An 18,835-nucleotide genomic window follows, 5' to 3' on the forward strand; every position below is an offset into this window, starting at 1 on the left:
GTTGTAGAGGCGGATACAACTCTCCGCACGATCTCCCTCCATCTCTCTCTATTGGCAGACTGTCTAGTGCAGTCACATAAGCCGTCTCCCACTGCTGCTTTCACTTGGCGGTCCAGCGCATTGGTGACCTGCCACGCGATCGGGTTCCTTCGACTTTTCCCTGGACGACCAGTCGTTCTATGGAGTTGTCATCCCGCCTCGAGACATGTCCGAAGTATTGCAGTGTGCGCGACTGTACTCACTCATTAGTCATTACCTAACGATGATGACACCTCAAATATAACACTATGGCAAAATGGGGGTCATATAGGTTTAACTCAGTCAGTGCCTGTGGTATGGGAGCGGCACGTGAGAGGTGACATTGACATAATAATATGACGTGACAGAGAGATCTGAAGTCTCGCTGACGTTTGACGTTACAAAAAAACCGGCCAAGTGACCAAAACTACTATAGTAATGTACATCATGTTTTTTTTAGATTTTTCATTTTCTTATTTTAGAAGTTAGAGGGGGGGGGGGGGGACCAACTTTTTTCCACTTTGGAAGCGTCTGTCACGCAAACTATTCGGTTTAGAAAAAAAGTATTTTGAAAACCTCGATATCATTTTTGAAGACCTATCTATAGATACCCCACACGTATGTGTTTGATGAAAAAAAAAATTTGTGAGTTTCAGTTCTAAGTATGGGGGGGAGCCCCCAATATTTATTATTATTTTTTTATTTTTGCATCAAAATCTTAATGCGGTTCACAGAATACATCTACCTACCAAGTTTCAACAGTATAGCTCTTATAGTTTCGGAAAAAAATGGCTGTGACATACGGACGGACAGACGGACGGACGGACGGACAGACAGACATGACGAATCTATAAGGGTTCCGTTTTTTGCCATTTGGCTACGGAACCCTAAAAATCCTCCCGTGCCGCTTCCATAACTGACTGAGTCAAGCGCTAGATTTATGTACTATTTGTAATATTCCGTGTTATTTTACAACAAGAACTATAGTTAGATAGTTAGAAGCAACCAGAACCTTCCTTTTGAAATAATAAACTTGTTCCTAGTTCCCAAGGTAAATTCCCTAAATAAATCTCACAACATCGAGTTTGAAGAGTGAGTATAATTGGAAGTGTTTTCTTAGAACATTGTTATTCCTTTCTTTCGCTATTGGTAAGATAAAAATCCTTCCAAAAATAAAACTTGTTTAGAGATAAGTATATTTTGGCTTTTGTTAATGTTAGAAGTAGGTTGATTGAAAAGATCCTATTATTATTAACTTTAGTAAAAGTATTTCTGTTTGAGGTTAACTCTTCGCTATAGTTTTGTATTTTGTTGTCGGAAAATATCCTTTGTATTTTCTATGTAATTTCGTATTAGCGAAAAAGTTTATGATCACTGAAATAGGTATCCTCAATATGATTAAAAAAAGCCAGCAAAATTTTAAACTTGATTAGAACATTATTTATGGGCTCCAATCTAATTTATGTAAATCATGCGCGAAATGATTCTAGTGCGCCAAAAATATGCCCTCACATTATACGAGTATTCCATATTATATTATCATCTGACACTAATTTGCCCAAATATTCGGAGATACTTACATCAAAGAACTGAATTACTGTATTTCATTCGAAGGTCAAGCTCGTCAAGCTTTGAGATTCCACGAAATTAAATTATTGGCTACGTAATACGATATCCGAAACCGAACATAGAATTTGATGTTTTCTTTTGGATATTTCCAAATAAAATATCAATATACCCTCCATAACTGAAGACATTGCTGCAACGTGCTCTAGTTTCTACACTTTTTCCCATGCATGCCCCAAACCCCTCATTTCAATTCCCATCGAACTGTAGTTTCGCCGGCGCCCGGCAGATGTCGCCTTGAGTCGTAACTTAAGTCTATTTGCTCCACTAACTTACTTTGCGGTCGAAATTCGGTCCTTTGACTTTCGTTCGGTGGGTAATATCACAGCTTTGTTATAAGGAGCATCTGGTATGGGTTAGTTACAGATCTCAATTGTAGATTCTAGATTCTGCGTTTGAAGTTGGTCGAACAGTTGAATATAATTAGAATATTCTGAGTTTGCTAATAAGCAGGGAACTTAGAAACTGGGAACAATACCAAGTATGGCATTGGCAAAGTTTTGAACACATTATACTCATATTAAATTAATATAGCTACTTACTTGTTTGGTTTGGTATAGTTGCAACTTTAGAGCCTAGTAAATCTAAATTAATTTCTCAACAGACATTTGCTTGAACAACTTACATCAATAGAACTGTTTTAGTTTCTTACTTGAATTTCGTTATTTAGAAAAATAATATAAAAGTAACAGACTTACCTCGGGCCATTCCCAGGGGTCGAGAGTTCTTCACACGAAGGAACAAAATCGAAGCGAGTGGAGCGGTGTCAAAAGGCAATTTGTATTCTAGAAGGATACAGTGCCACGTTGATCACATAAGACAAATGCCTCATTAGGGCTTCAGCCAGAATGTTACATTCAAGATTCTCTCCGACCACTCCCTTGTACATTTGTAGATTGCCGCTTAAGCATTTCATCTTCATATGCACTAAAAGCTAAGGTGAATTCATCTTGCTAATAGTCGACCCGGTGAGTGCGTTGGAGCGGCATTTCAATTACCTAAATTAACTCTTTGAATAGGGACACACTATTGATATTGAAGACAATGCAACGAAAGAACACAGCTAGTTGCATTGCTACTGAGAAGGTTTTGCTTTAAATAATATTAACTTTAATTTTAATTGTACGTTAAAATTATAAAAATCAAGGTACTTTAATAGAGACTGAAGAATGATTTATAATGAAATGTTTTATTCAGCGACACAAAACAATATCAAGAAATTGAAACAAAACTAAAACTAAATAAAGTAATGTACGTGTCACCGAAGCGGTTTCGACAGGTCTCAGTCACGTATAGAAAATCTAAAACAAAATCTATTTTGTAGATTAATTAGAAACTTTTAGGATTTTCTATGCGCTATATTTAAATGAGGTGTTATCTAAGTTTTTAACGACTACTAACATTGCGGTTAACCTTTCATCAAAACAGAAAATCACTTTGAAGCAACATGCAGTATCATTAGCTGGTTAGCTACTCCAAACTCTAATCCCCTTCCGACCTCATCTGCCGTCGAGTCGCGCGTAATCAAAATACACTGCGAAGCAAATTATCTTCCGAGCGACTTGCGAGCTCAAAACGTAATTCATCTTCATATGCACTAACGGCAGTCCGCACTATGCTTAGTGCTCTAACCGAGGCGTGCATCATATTAATTAATTAGTGCGTTGAAGCGAGTTTTCAATTACCACGGCTTTTGTCCCGTTTTCTCGCCATTGTCATATTTATGCCTCCCACAGAAAATTCTCATTCATCTGGTCGGGATTTAATTAATTTCTCTAACTTCGGCTTTTTGAGGACAGTTCAGTTGTACTTCCGCGGATGTTGGGGATAATTATGTTTTATAGTCGCTTATTGAAGCGTGTATTGATGGTGGGCGCCATTTTGTTTCTCTATTGTTCGTTTATTACTACTAGGCTACAGAATAATAATAAGTACTACCTACTACCTACTTATGGGATAGCAATTTAGACTATAGGTACACGGGACTATTCCCACCTCTCGTTACCACTGCTGCAACTCCTGTTTAGGGATCTACAGCTTGACTGCCATTAAAAATCTAACCAGTGAAGGCCAAGTTTATCCCGGGGAAAGTTAAACTGTCATTGGACCCGCGACGAAACAGGAGTTGCAGCGGTGGGAAAGAGAGGTGGAAATAGTCCCGTTATACAATTTGATAACCATCAGATTACAACTCAACTATTTATAGATATGTGCTACCTTTAGATAAATATTGATTTGGATGTCACTTTGTGGTTTCATCGCGTCTTTTTCACGCCAACTTTGTGTCAGAGGCTTTATACGAAGGTCACTTTAAAAATGATAAAATTACCTATAAAATATTTAACAACGAAAATGTATTTGAACGCGTCTGTCTGATAAATAAATAATGTTTCTGTTTATTTTTAGAACACCCTAACTAACTAAATGGACAACAAAAGAAAAAAGTATTTTGTTTATTTGGGTTTAGATAATTAACTTTTTAAAAAAATAAAACCGACTTCAAATGCGTGAACACAAAAAAAAACTAAAAATTAAAAATATTGCGTATAAAAAAGTTCATCCCCAATTTTCCACCCTTGGGGGTGAAATATTTTCTTCAAATTCGCATGAAACCACCCTTTTGATAATACCTATTCAACAAAAAAATAATCGTTCAAATTGATTTATAATCGGCGGAGATATTGCGTATAAAAAAGTTCATCCCCAATTTTCCACCCTTGGGGGTTGTTTTTTCTATTATTAAATTTAAATGGGACCACCCTTGAGGTATTACCTATACGCCGAAAAAAGATTTGTTCAAATCGGTTCATAATTGGCGGAGTTATCGCGTAACAAACATAGAAAAAAAAAAAAAAAAAAAACATACGGGTCGAATTGAGAACCTCCTCCTTTTTTTTGAAGTCGGTTGAAAATTAAATAACATAATTTGTGAATTGACCTAAACCTTTAACGACCTTTTTCAGGCTGTCTAACTTTGAGGTTGAGGCTTTAGGTTAGTCAATATTCAGCTCTATCTTATTGAGTTAAAGTAGATTTTTCCTTGAGATGTAACTTTGTATCGGGAATATTGGGATATATGGCGCTTCTACGAGATTTGAAACTTTGTATTCTATTTGAAATCGAATACCATTGAAGTTTATGTTCACGACAATGTTAAAGTTGGCTCTTTGGTGAGCGTGAATGTGTCACTTTATTTTCTTTTGAACTAAAAGTTATTTGAACTACAAAACACGTATTTAAATGTTTATCGAAAACGTAACTTATGATACCTAAGTATTTTAAATGTTAATATATAAGTCTTGGATTGAGACATTGAGACATTGGGTCACTAACTGAAATTATTTTAACAGTGAATGGTGAAAACTCAGATAATTGGGACTAATTTTGTCCTTACAGCTTATTATATATTTATCTGGCTCTTACAGCTTATATAAAATGAATTTCGTCTATAAACGTGATTTGATTGAGTCTAGTATTTCCATTAATTTAGCAGTCTAGATATTAGGCACGTCATTAATTTAAATGTTAGAATTTATTGAGGCAGCTGCTTGAACTAGGCCTAGAATTATATTAATAACTTTACTGAAGTCTCGAATTAGTTTCTAAATGAGAAAATGTTCCAATCATTAGTTTTGAAATGAATTAGATTCAATTCATTAAACTACCAACCAAACCAACATAATTTATTATACGGCTTTAGAACAAGATCAAAGGTGAAATGTATTCTTTAGGATAAATAAAGTAGGGGAGACCGGGGTAAAGCCGTATAGCTAAGAATAAATACCCATAGAATAGAAACAAAGAAAACTACGTATTTGTAATTTACTTCTTTATTAAGGGTTCTCATTAGCTAGAAAAATCAACAATGAAATAACACTTAAATTTAACAGAAATATTATTTTTTAAACAAAAACAAAACCTCTAGTATTTCCGGTTTTGACCCGGGGACTGGACAAAACCGTATACATATTATAGGATATCCCCAGATGATGAAAATACGGGTTTGAAACGCCCTAATCCTTTGTTTGTAGAAAGATTTTCACCAGATGACCTGAACTTAACCGCGTAAATACGCGGTCCTGCAAAGTAGATTTTGGGATGCCATAATATGTAGTCGACGCTTTTAAATATCCCATTCCTTCTTCGATAACACTTTTCACAGCTTTTTTCATTGTTTCGGCATCCCAGCTTTGTCAAATTTGTAAATTCAGCCAATTGCGCGGCAAATTTGTAAATTCTGTAAACAAAGTCAAAACCGTATATTGGCCGATTTTACCCCGTACGCTTTTACCCCTATGAACACAGTAAATACATTTATCAAATACTGCACACACACACACGATACTTGCCGGTAAAAATATTGCAACAAATTCGTAAATACACACAATTCAATATAAAATAAAGCACACTTACTTGTTAGTTATATTCATTTCAAAAAATTAGATCAAACAACCAAAAAACAAATAAATTTTGATAATGCGTTAACGTTCGTGCCTGCAGCAGCAAGTGTCTGTTGACAGATTGATCCTATTGGTTGCTAGCTGTGAGTAGTATATGCGCGGCATATTTTGAAATAATAACGGAGAAATCTATACAGTACGGTTTTACCCCGGTATACGGTTTTGTACAGGTCTCCCCTACTTGTTCATAGATCCCAAAATAATACAGTCAACGATTAAGAAGAAACATAATTATCAACCGAATTGAGAACCTCCTCCTTTTTGAAGTCAGTTAAAACGCACTTAATTTGTACTAAGTAATGAAAGAGGCGAAAAAAGAATATTCCGTAAAGGTTCCTTTTCCATTCGAAATACGAACCCTAGAACAAACGCTTTCGAACAAATGACTGCAGCCCACCATTCTATTGTCCATTCAAGCGGTTGAAAAAAGGCGGGAAAAGTCCAAACGCGGTCCGTTTTCCGAACTCGTCCGATCACTTGCAGTCGCTGGTTCTTCAGCGACGAATAATTGACGGCCATCTTTTTTCGATCGGCAACTTTGCGTTTCAATTTGTTTCTGAATTCGATTGTTATTAATCACAGAGTTTAATTACCTTTTCGATGCTTAATTATTATGATGGATGTAGTAGATTAGGTAAGTTATACCTACTCGTATTTTCATTACGTAACTACGTGTTTGATCCCAACTAATATATATATATTATATATAATATTATAAATGCGAAAGTAACTCTGTCTGTCTGTCTGTCTGTCTGTCTGTCTGTTACGCTTTCCCGCTTAAACCTCGCAACCGATTTTGATGAAATTTGGCATAGAGATAGTTTGAGTCCCGGGAAAGAACATAGGATAGTTTTTATCCCGGTTTTTTAAACAGGGACGCGCGCGATAAAGTTTTTCTGTGACAGACAAAATTCCACGCGGGCGAAGCCGCGGGCGGAAAGCTAGTTACATATATTTCTCATCTAATTTGTTGTGTAGATTAAGTTTCAGGCATTAACTATACATATTTTATTGATATTATTTGGTCTGAAGTGAATATTAACTGGGATTTAATTTTTAATGAACTATTATAATAATTCATTATTCATTATGTAATTGCCTACTTATATTACTACTTCATCATATTTTAAAAGAATTAATTTCTTTGTTTAAATTAATGCTAAGTACGAAATTAATTCTTTTAAATTATGATTATACAGGGTGTCCCGTAATGTAACGTCAAGCCGGAACTGGGTGTTGAGGCAAGTTGTGCTGGTTATCAGAAAAATACAAAAAAAAATCTATGTGGCATATTTTCAAAATAATAGGCATTTAAAAAAAATCTAAAAATTCTACTCCAGGTGACGGTCCTTTTACTCGTGTTGCCACAAATCTTCACTTTTTCCAAATTTTTTTTTTGTTATGTAACCCTGAATAATGCTTCTCTAAATTGTTATCAAAATTACAAAACCAGCTGCTCCAGCTTGGATGAAAAAAATACATTATTCCCGAAAAAAATTTCAAAATAAAAATTTTGCCTAGTTTAAACTGACTGTACTGAAAAAAAAAAATGTACTACGCGAGTGTGGCAAGTGACGTCATAATTTGACGCATTTAGTAAGGATTCCAAAATGGTATAACACTTGGTAAATTTTTGCTGTAATTGTCGACAATTTTTGGTTTTTTGGAAATAGTCCCGTTTTTAACTTTATCTACCTTGGTTAAAAATTATTATTCTAATGTGCCCAAAATTCAAGTTTCTGTGACTGACTACCGTACAGAAACTTTTGTCACCATGACAGTAATAAGTAGTTGACATACTGTGACAAAAGTCACCCGTGCGCGCGCCTTTAGGTACTACCTGCTCTGCCTGCACTTGTACTTGGTAACAGGGATAATAAGGATAATAAGGATATGAAGTTTCGGTTATGGATACGGTTACGGATATTAGAATAATATTATACCGGTTTCGGTTACGGTCACGGATATGAAATCATTTCAGATTATCCGAAATTATTAGAATTTCAAAAATGTAGGTATAATACAAATAGCAATACCCACATAGCTACTTTATGTACCAACTAAGACGACACCTATGTATGATAAAGGTAAAACAGGCTGGCATATTAGATGGTGCCAGCGAATGCCAGACAAGTTGGTAACAAATATTAAGATTTAAGGTACAATTCCAAGACGGGCCGCAGACCGCAAACTGCAACCGCAAACTGCAAAACTATGAAATCGGCAGCGCGGCATTGCAGCTGCGGCGTGTATACTGCAGATTTCATAGAGTTTTGCAGTTTGGAATTGTACCCTTAGACTCCGCCTTTATCCGAAACTATCCGTAACTTTTGAATCAGTTTCGGTTACGGTTATGGATATTTTTTTATTTCGGATATCCGATAGTTTCGGTTACGGTTACGGTTACGGATATCCATAACATCCCTGCTTGGTAAGATGGCCCTCTCCGTCCCGCTCATACCTTTTAAAATGGCTTCTCCACCTCACTTAAGCCAGAAACTTGAATTTTGGGCACATTAGAATAATATTTTTAACCAAGGTAGATAAAGTTAAAAACGGGATTATTTTCAAACAACAATTGTCGACAATTACACCAAGATTTTACAAAGTGTTATACCATTTTGGAATCCTTACTAGATGCGCCAAATTATGACGTCACTTGCCACACTCGCGTAGTACATTTTTTTTTCAGTACAGTCAGTTTAAACTAGGCAAAATTTTTATTTTGATATTTTTTTTGGGAATAATGTATTTTTTTCATCCAAGTTGGAGCAGCTGGTTTTGTAATTTTGATAACAATTTAGAGAAGCATTATTCAGGGTTACATAACAAAAAAAAAAATTTGGAAAAAGTGAAGATTTGTGGCAACACGAGTAAAAAGACCGTCACCGGGAGTAGAATCTTTTGATTTTTTTTAAATGCCTATTATTTTGACAAAATGCCACATAGATTTTTTTTTATATTTTTCTGATAACCAGCATAACTTGCCTCAACACCCAGTTCCGGCTTGACGTTACATTACGGGACACCCTGTATACATATATGTGATAGGTCTAGGATGATGTGAGAATTTAAGTAGAAAATGTTAATGTAGGCACCATGTTCATAATTATGTATTACTACCAATTTAACCTGAAATTGTATTAAAGTTTAAAATTACAAGATTGTTGCTGAAATGTAGCAAACGAATACACTAATGCTGTTTATTTTGTCCCCAGATTGGCAACTTGAAGCACTTCTACCTTCTGTCACACCCTCACGTCAGTAAAAGGTCGCCAAATGCCAGCACAGACCACGTCACTAGGCTCAAAAATGACCCACAGGTAAGTCAAAGTTAAAGTTTTTATTCAGTACTTACGCCCGTATTCACAAACGATTCTTGCTTAAGTGAAGCAGCAAATCGAACGCACAGCGTTGAATAAAGCTTTGTGATTGGTTCGTGTGTCCCTGTGCATCTACGCGCACTGTGAGACCTCATAGTAATGTTTGTGAATACGGGCATTAGGCCCGTTACTTGGCGCTTACTTAAGACACATCTGTGTACATACAATTGTGTGTAAAAAATAAAATAAAAATACAATTGGAAAACAAAAGAAGCTCTCTGGGTAAACAATTTACGCCAAAAACAAATGACTGCGGAAATTTTTTGCTAGGTTTAAAAATATCTCGTATATTTTATTGTTATTTTTTTAACGATATCCGTTATTTACCATGAATGCAGGTAAATATTGTCTATCCATTTTCTATAAAAAAACGTTACAATGCGTAATTATTTTTTTTATTTTTACGAAAATTAACATGTTGACAACAACATGTTGACTTATCGAACAATTTGAAATATTGTAGAGTATTTTATATGTATCGTTGGCTCTTTGAAATAATCTATTTTATTTCAACTGAATTGCTACTACAAGCTGTTTTATATGTTCATGTCAACCATCGAATTCGCTTCCAAGAATAAAATTATCTTATAGTAGAACAAACGTTATTCCTAGAACTTTCACGGTCCCAAAAGCAAAGCACAAAAATTACCCTCCTTAACGCATTCCAGTAAAATAAATTGGGATCCTGCCAAAATACATAGTTGTTTGTTTTAATACATTAACTATACCAATTTTTGTTTGAATAAACAAGCATTTTGCGGTGTTTACTTTGAAACCGCTGACCATTATTCAGAAGATGCCGTGGCACGCCTTGGGCACGCCACCCGACTTAATTGGAAAATTACACTTGCAGTACACGACACTACTTTTATTAATGTATGAAAAATGAACGGTGACATGAAATCGTAGAAGCAAACCGAGTTCAAAACTTAAGGCGCCTTAGCCTTGCCTTCGGCTGAGTTGCACCTAGATGTAAGATGGCTTTAACTTTGACAAACGTCAAAAATCTGTCAAACTCCATACAAAAAGCATTGTGTGCTTACCATGAGTTTACGTTACGTGTGCTCGCTAGCGACTGCGTAAAAAATGACATTAAATGTGTGACATATGGTACAGCTCCCCTAGCGGCCACTTTCAAGAACTAAAGCTAAAATCTTCATAGATTTTTTACGTAACTTTTTCTCAATTACAAGCACTAAAAACAATAGATTAATAAGCAACTACACTCGACGTCAAATAAATCGCACCTCCCGCGACAAGCATTTTCAAACGTATGCATCCCCACTTCCCACCAATATTGGTACCATTTAAAAGCCTAGTTCTAACCTTCATTTCATTAAAGGAAAGGTTTTTACCCCAAAAATGTGTCTTTAGAAGGATCCAGAGTCACTTCTTCAAAAAATAGGTAGTTACGCTAGAGCCAACTTTTATGGCTATAAAACTGTTAAGTTGGGTTTAATTGCTATCCATCTGTTAAAGAGGACACGTGAAATCATTATTTGGTTTTATAACCATAAAAATTGGTCTAATTGATCCCATAGGTGGGCCCAAAATGAGGTATTTTTTCAAGTCACATTTATGGTATATGCTAATAATTTATTAAGAAATTAAATGTGTTTTTCTTTAAGGATATTTATTGGGCTTTCAAATAACACCAATATTGTTAGGGCACCATGATTGTGTCAGAAGAAAATCGTTAAAGTTCGCGTTGCGGAAGGTGCGGTTTATTTGATGTTGAGTATATAATCGCTAAGAAATAATAACTTATTTAAAATTAATGAATTACAGTTTATTTAAAATTAATTGAGTTTTTAAGAGTAGAATGAAGTGTTAAAAAACGTTGTGCTTTAGAATCATTCTTGAATGGTCTAGGAGACTTTCTCAACTTTGTTTAGTTTTCGTCTCTTTTTCATTCAGAAGTAACTAATTCACGTCGGCAATCTGCTAAGAACGTCTGAATTATTAATAGTCACCTTGTGTTCCCATAATAACGCGCACATAATAAAGAGCCCTTGAATTATAAACGACCAGTGTGATGTTATTAGAATTTAATTAACTCTGAAAATTCATCCGCTTTTAACGTTTCATCGCAATTGCCTACTTTATCATGATTAAAGCGATGTTTATTAGCAAATGACGGTAGTTTAACACGTCCGATGTTGACATACCCGCGTCCGCAACCGTGTCGCGGTCAACTAGTATCATTGGGATTAGTTGCACACGAAATTTGTGAATTTTGAACGGATATTTAACGTCCGATTGCGAATAACATTGAACATGAACTGTACCTTAACTGTAACATATTATGTTACAGTTAAGGTACAGTTACACATGCATTATTAGGATGCTTAAAACAAGCGTGCAATTAAAACTGACACTTTTGCTTTTGTTCAGCATTTTTGAGCACACTTCTAAATACTTAGGCTGAAATGCTTTATCATCGCCCAGCAAGACATTTATAGAGTGAAATGGTTTTATTTTTTCATAGAAAATAAAAAAAAAATAGTAGTAAAATTAGCATGAAGCAATGTTTCGACACACAATGCTATTAAGTAGCAATTGCTCAATAGTAGCATGCTTTCGTACGTAAGCGCAGTTATAACGCAGATTTAGGAATCTGCGTTATTCTGCTAATGGCACATATTGCCGATTTTTGGAAACCTATTAACTAATCAGTGAGCTTGCAACAGCGTGCATTTTCTAGCTCAAAACTAAAAATTAAAACCAGCGCTTCGAGATCATCATTTGGCAAGTGCTGAGAAGAAGCGCCGCGACAAACTCAGTCACCACTGTTTGCCGCTTGATGTAAATAAATAGATAGATATAGCAGTAGTAGATACATGATTAAGGAGCACTCGCTCGATGTTGTCAAAAAGTTCCAAAAAATTGCAGTTGTAATGTAGTCTGATCGTTCTAACGCAATTTGTCACGCTTTTGTTTCCATTTTAAGTAAACAATGCTATGAATTTCAATTTTGAAGAGAAAACAGTAATTTGCGCTCTCGCTCCATTAAGTCTAATTAACTTTTTTATGAACGAACGTCTGGAGGTCAGGAGAGGAAAAGACAAATATTATAAAAACTCTAAAACTCAAAAAAATCTTTATATAATCTAGCTTTCACAAAACTAGTCGATTATGGGACAAGATACATACATACATTTTAATGATAGCACCATAGATACATCATTCATAGATACCATGAAGCAACATGCATGCACTGAGTGCGAGAATCGTTCCAAAGGACGTCCACTGCCGGACGAAGGCCTCCCCCAAGGATTTCCATGATGACCCGTTCTGCGCGGTCCGCGCATCCAGGCTCTTCCCGCGACCTTCACCAGATTGTCGGTCCACCTAGTGGGAAACCTGCCCACGCTACGTCTTCCGGCCCGTGGTCGCCACTCGAGAACTTTTCTGCCTCAAAGGCCATCGTCTCTACAAGCTATGTGCACCGCCCACTGCCACTTGATTTTAGCAATTCTGCGAGCCATGTGTTGTGTAGTCTCATCAATCAATGTTGTCTTTCAAAAACCTATCTCTAAAAGGCGAAGGAATAAATTATTATATGAGTGCTCGTATAAACCTAGACTGGTTTGAAAATTGAAATACAAGATCCGCCTTCGAAGTAGCGGCAGATAGACGATATTAAAATTGTATAGGTTTCAGATTAGAGGCTCAGTGCTTGTGTGGCATTGATTAATGTACGAACGTGTACGTTGTAAACAATTTTGTCGTATCGAATGGAATATTCTGTACGTGTAGGGATTTAATACAGTTTAATGGCCTGCTTTTTTTGTTTAAGTTGGCGGTTAAGACAAATTTTGACAAGTACCTAAACCTATATTTCATATCTGGAGAAATCAACATTCAAAGATTTATTCATGTTATTATGTAATAAAAAAAGGAAACTATATTTATTTAAAACTTTACTGTAACATTATAAAATTAAGAGTGGAGAGGCTAACTTATGGATTTATCTTACATTCAACGTTGAACAGTAATGCCAAACTGAAAATTAGCGTAGGCGATGTATTAAAACTTACACACACACTTACACACACATGTTAAAAATAATTAATATTACTTAGGTACTTACAGATATTGTAGAACTTTCTAGAAATTAGTCGTAGTCGAAGTACGATTTTGCAGTAATAATAAGTAAATCTGTTAAGTTTCAACGAAAACATTTCTCAACAAACAATTCGCAGCGTTGCAATTTCTTTCATTGTTTTGTTTCCACTTAAGCTCATCTCTATCGCAATTTCGTTTTAATTAAAATTAAAGCTAATTACTATAAAAGCAACGGATGCAATTATATTTAAAACAGCTGGAATGTTAACAGCTTTGTTATACAAAAAGATTGCAGCTTACTAATTGTAATTACTTCACTGAAAGAAGAATGCTTATTTAATCAAAGTTAAAGCCATACTTTAACGTATTTGGTAAACAATTAGGAGGTACCTACGGCGAGATATTTAAAATACCAAGTGGCTAATAAGCCAAAAAACTCGCGTATCAAAGAACGAAATAAAATGGAAATCATATTTACTATAATTGTTTCCAAGCAAAATTTTCTTTTTTACTCTCTTTATTTGAGAACAAATTCAAATTGGAATAAAAAGTTTTGCTTCACATTTACATTTTCGTGTAATTGAATCGGGCCATTAAAAAAGCTTTTATACCGTCAGTCATTACCATTCATTGATTTAGATTTATTTTGTATTCAAAAGTCTATTCATGCTGGAATATTGGAGAGGATACCATCCCTGGATTCAATTTCCGAGTGGACAGTCCCGAGATGGAGTTGAAAGAGAAGCAATCGAACGTAGTGCGGGATGCTGGTGCCGCAAATATTTGTGTGTATGTGTTTACTTGGAAACCTGTGCAAGTCGCGTTTCATGCCCAAACTAGGTGAGCCCGCGACTCGTACCTACGCGTGAAAATATACTTACGAGCAAAAGTATGGAATCACCAACATGTGTTTTGTTCCGAGCGATCTTAAGAACTGAATGACTTTGTATGTATCTGTGTTATCCTTTAAAATGGTACCATTTTTATTTGTCTTCTATATTAGTCATTTAGTTTTTGTGATCGCTCGAAACAAATAGGGCGATTCCATATTTTTGCTCGCGAGTGTACACTCATGTGTAATGTTAGTTGTTGCAACATTTTTCTTTACTGCTCCGCCCCTATTGGCTGTAGGGTGATGTTATAGCCTAAAGCCTTCCTTGATAAGGCTATCCAACACAAAAATATTTTTTCAAATCGGAATAGAACCAGGCCTGTTCATCTCCGCGAGTTTACATCGAAAACAAAACACGCACGATGGCCCACCTACAGGATACTATTCAACAAGGCCTCACATACGAGCGAACATTGACTCACGCACGCGTATTCTTGTGTATGATGGAAGAAAATTAAGAAAATGGTGTACTAAATAATGTGCAGTATTTAACTGCCTAAATAATAATAAAAACACAGAATGTACTTTTTTTAGTTGCCTCAAGACACTGAGAGGTAAATAAGTAGTTAATATTATTCATGATAATTCATGCTAAATCATGTATTTCCTCCGCCAATTTCCGCAGTTTGGCACCTCACGTCACATCATTTTACCGAAGTCAGCCCTATAGCTTCGGCGCAGTGCCGATCACTGACGTTTGTCAACAAAATGGTGCTTGACTCTTGAGACAGGCTAAATTACACCATATTGTTAATGACATTGAGCATACATATTTTTAAATACCTTCGCGAAGTAAAACTTCTGTACGTAGTACTTATTATTATTCTGTGATAGAACAAACAAACTCTTCAGTAGTATAGATACTGGAAAAATTGCCAAGCTGGACTATGTGACTTTGTCTAGGTCAGGGTGATAAATAAAACCCATTTTAAGGCTGATTTTATAACTGAAAAATAAGTTTGGCATTTTTACAGTTTCAGTATGTGTGGGTTCCATTAAGTTATGCTTATATTATAATATCAGCATATCAAAAACCTTAATCTTGACTTCAAGGTACTCACAGTCCATACGAAACAAAATGTCGGATTACCTTCAGATCCATTAAACAATAATCAAACCAAGTTTTTAGTACAAATGAAATAGAGCTGTCCTTGGACAACCTTTAGAACTTATCAAAGTTAAGTGGAGGGCTATTCTCAATAACAAATTCTATCTGAAGTGGATATTTGATACGACCTCGAAAACTTTCGTGGATTAACCCATTAGTGGTCAATTTTGACAATTGACTGTCTGCCATGTGTTTTTAGGTTTAGGTTTATATAGTCGTTGAATTTAAATATGAATAACTATGGGTAGTTAAGGCAGTTTGTTGAGCCATAAATTTTGGTTAAAGCAATGTAAATAAAGATATTTTGTATTAACAGCCCCGATGTACCGGGAGCCTTTACATCTTTGCAAGACATTTCATATAATAAAGGAGTGTGTAAATATGATTGAAAATAAAATAAAAATATAACAGACATAATAATATCATGTCCAGCATGAGATTGTAGTTCAAGTCTCAAGCCTTTAAAGTAATGCAGAATTGAAACGAGGATATGCTTTCTAGATGGAAAATACTTTGTTTTCCACGCTTTAGAAAGCGCTGCGACAACATTTTAGTTATTTTATCTATTTTGTTATAGTCCAAGAATTCTTAGACTGAGTTGCACCACCTAACTTTGACCGTAACTATAACGATAACCGGTGTTTTTTGTATGGAATTTGACAGATTTTTGACGTTTGTCAAAGTTAAAGTAAGATGGTGCAACTCTGCCTAGGATTACTCGTATTTAATTAGGTACCTACTTTTGGAAATTAATACGTATTCTCTAACGGCAGGTGAGATGGGCGATGCAGCAGAGGGAAGTGAGGCGGACCAAGAGGGACCACAGGGCAGAGTGGCCGCGCCACGTGATGCGGCAGTCCAGTGCGCCTTCTTTCCCCGACCCACTCTTCAAGGAACAGTGGTACTTGGTAAGAATTTATTTAACATACAAATGAACAATATTAGCCGATTAAAGAAGGCTAAAAAATGTACAGTTTTTTTGCATAGAAAAAGCTCTACAGTATGGTATCTAGATAATGGGTAAAGTAAACACACTCAAGAACTCTTTTTCTTAAATTTTCATTATTACAATCTGAACAAATAAGGTTCTTAAAGAGATGTACGTACACTGGAAAAATATTTAAAAAAAAAATCTTTTCCCTTTCTATTTACAAAAAGACGTCTATTGTGTGCCGATTTATTATTTTATATCTATAAAAGCGTACTGATTGACTGACTCACTCACTCACAATCTCAAAAACTACAATCTAGGAGTCTCAAATTTTTCCGTTTTAGATCGTAGGCGCTCACTAAGACGGGATTTTGCAAAATTCAACTCCTATGGGGGTAAAACGGGATTCACGCGTACGAAGTCGCAGGCGGCCGCTAGAAGTATAATAAAACAATTTTCATGAATATTCTTTGTCGGTTTTGTTACTTATTGAAAGGTATCACGATGTCTTACTTAGCTATTCACTGTTATTAAAACTTCAAAGTTACACACCAATTAATCCTTTTAATAGCCGCTTTATCAGTAATGAGTAACTGAATATTTTATGCAGAATAACAGCATCCTGTTCTGGGGTCTGCCTTAGAGCAGGACACAATGCTGAGCGGAAGCCATTTTGGTTCAAACATGTACAAATACTTTGAACTGTAAAATTGTAATAATTGTTTTGGGCCAAATAAACATTTTTCTTTCTTTTTTCTTTCTTTCTTTCCATGCCATAACTTTATCAGATGAAATAAAGATTAGCCCCGCTCGATTGTTTTGCTAATCGAAATGTTTTAAAAGCAGTAAACTGCCAAGTGATCGCGTAAATTTAATGAAACAATATGCTTAGCAGAAAACCGATACTTCGCTTAATGAGGAAACAAAAAACTCGAGCCTCGTTACTAGGGATGTCCTAAAACACTATTTTTATCGATATTTCGTCGGCCGTTTGGTGTGGTTCAGAACGGACTACTATGCCGAGAGGTCCCGGATTCGATTCCCGGCTGGGCAGAAATTGAAATGATGAATTTTAATTTCTGTGACGGGTCTGGGTACTACTATGTATAATATGTATGTATTTACAAAAAAAAGTATTAAGTATGTTTATATCCGTTGTCTAGTACCTACCCATAGTACAAGCTTTGCTTAGTTTAGCACTAGAGGCGCAGTGTGAAATGTCCAAGGATATTTATTTATTTATTTCATATCGATCGTGCTACTATCGTATGGGTTCTAATAAACTGAGATAATACCCAAATGTCATCATTACTTTTACGTCAATCTTGCGTTCATTGATTGTTATAACAGAGATTAGACCTTTATGTCAGATTTATGACCCGCTATAAAATATGTCTAACATGGCTTAGTTAGTCACATCGTTTTGACTAAACTACGGATTAGATCACATGTTAATACGTATCGTATCTCCGAAGTTTACTAACCCATCTTGCTATCAAGAACAGACAAAAAGTTAGTACGAGTAATTAATCAAATCAAATCAAATAATTTATTGCATTACATGTGTGGTTACTTAGTTACTTCCATAATAATTCTTGTTACTTAGCAATACAATACTGTTGAATTTTTATCGTTCCAATATCAGATAATACAACTTTTTACGGACACAACAATTTGTAATACTGTTGCTCGTTACAACATTTTCCGGTTGATAAGTTTTTCCAACGTTTTTACGTGCCGATTTGTATAAAATGGTGTCAATAATTTCATCGATACTCAAAAAATAGCGTGGGCCATCTCTAGTCGTAATACTTAAAAGTGGAGAGCTTAAGTACAGCAATAAAGGGAGTATTCCCAGATGGTACCTTTAATTGAGTTCTTCAAACAAGACTACCGATCCAGCTTTTAGTTAAGAGATCCAATTTTCTGAAGGAACATGTCTAAGCTACGTAAAATATAGGCTGGGTTGCACCATCTTACTTTAACTTTGACAAACTTCAAAAGTCTGTCAATCTCCATACAAAAAATACCGGTTATCGTTAGGTTAGTTAGGTAAACACCTTAGGCTGAGTTGCACAACATAACTTTAACAGTAACTATCACGATAACCGGTGGTTTTTGTATGGAGTTTGACAAAAGTGCAACCCACCCTTAGTCTTTTAGCCAATGTAAGTCACTTAGGGTGACGGGAATTATAATTTTGTAGGTACCTAAATTCTAGACAACGGTAAATTAAACCATACATTTTAGTTTCAAAATAGCATCTATCCTAATAACATAAATTATCAGTTTTTACCTTGATGTGCCATCGTCTGTTATTTTCGGAGTTTCATCAATTGAACATTTTGA

General features: G+C 35.4%; 1 protein-coding gene across 1 annotated transcript in view; it reads left to right on the top strand.

The window, feature by feature from the left end:
* The window catches only part of LOC135079481 (furin-like protease 2), a 45,692-nt gene that overhangs the window by 18,106 nt on the left and 8,751 nt on the right, over positions 1 to 18,835 (top strand). The window contains exons 2-3 of the mRNA XM_063974139.1: positions 9,323 to 9,427; positions 16,329 to 16,463. Coding sequence (XP_063830209.1) covers positions 9,323 to 9,427; positions 16,329 to 16,463 — 240 coding nt within the window. The remainder of the gene's footprint in view (positions 1 to 9,322; positions 9,428 to 16,328; positions 16,464 to 18,835) is intronic.

This window comes from Ostrinia nubilalis, chromosome 16, assembly GCF_963855985.1.
Source record: "Ostrinia nubilalis chromosome 16, ilOstNubi1.1, whole genome shotgun sequence".
NCBI classification, from domain to species: Eukaryota; Metazoa; Arthropoda; class Insecta; order Lepidoptera; family Crambidae; genus Ostrinia; species Ostrinia nubilalis.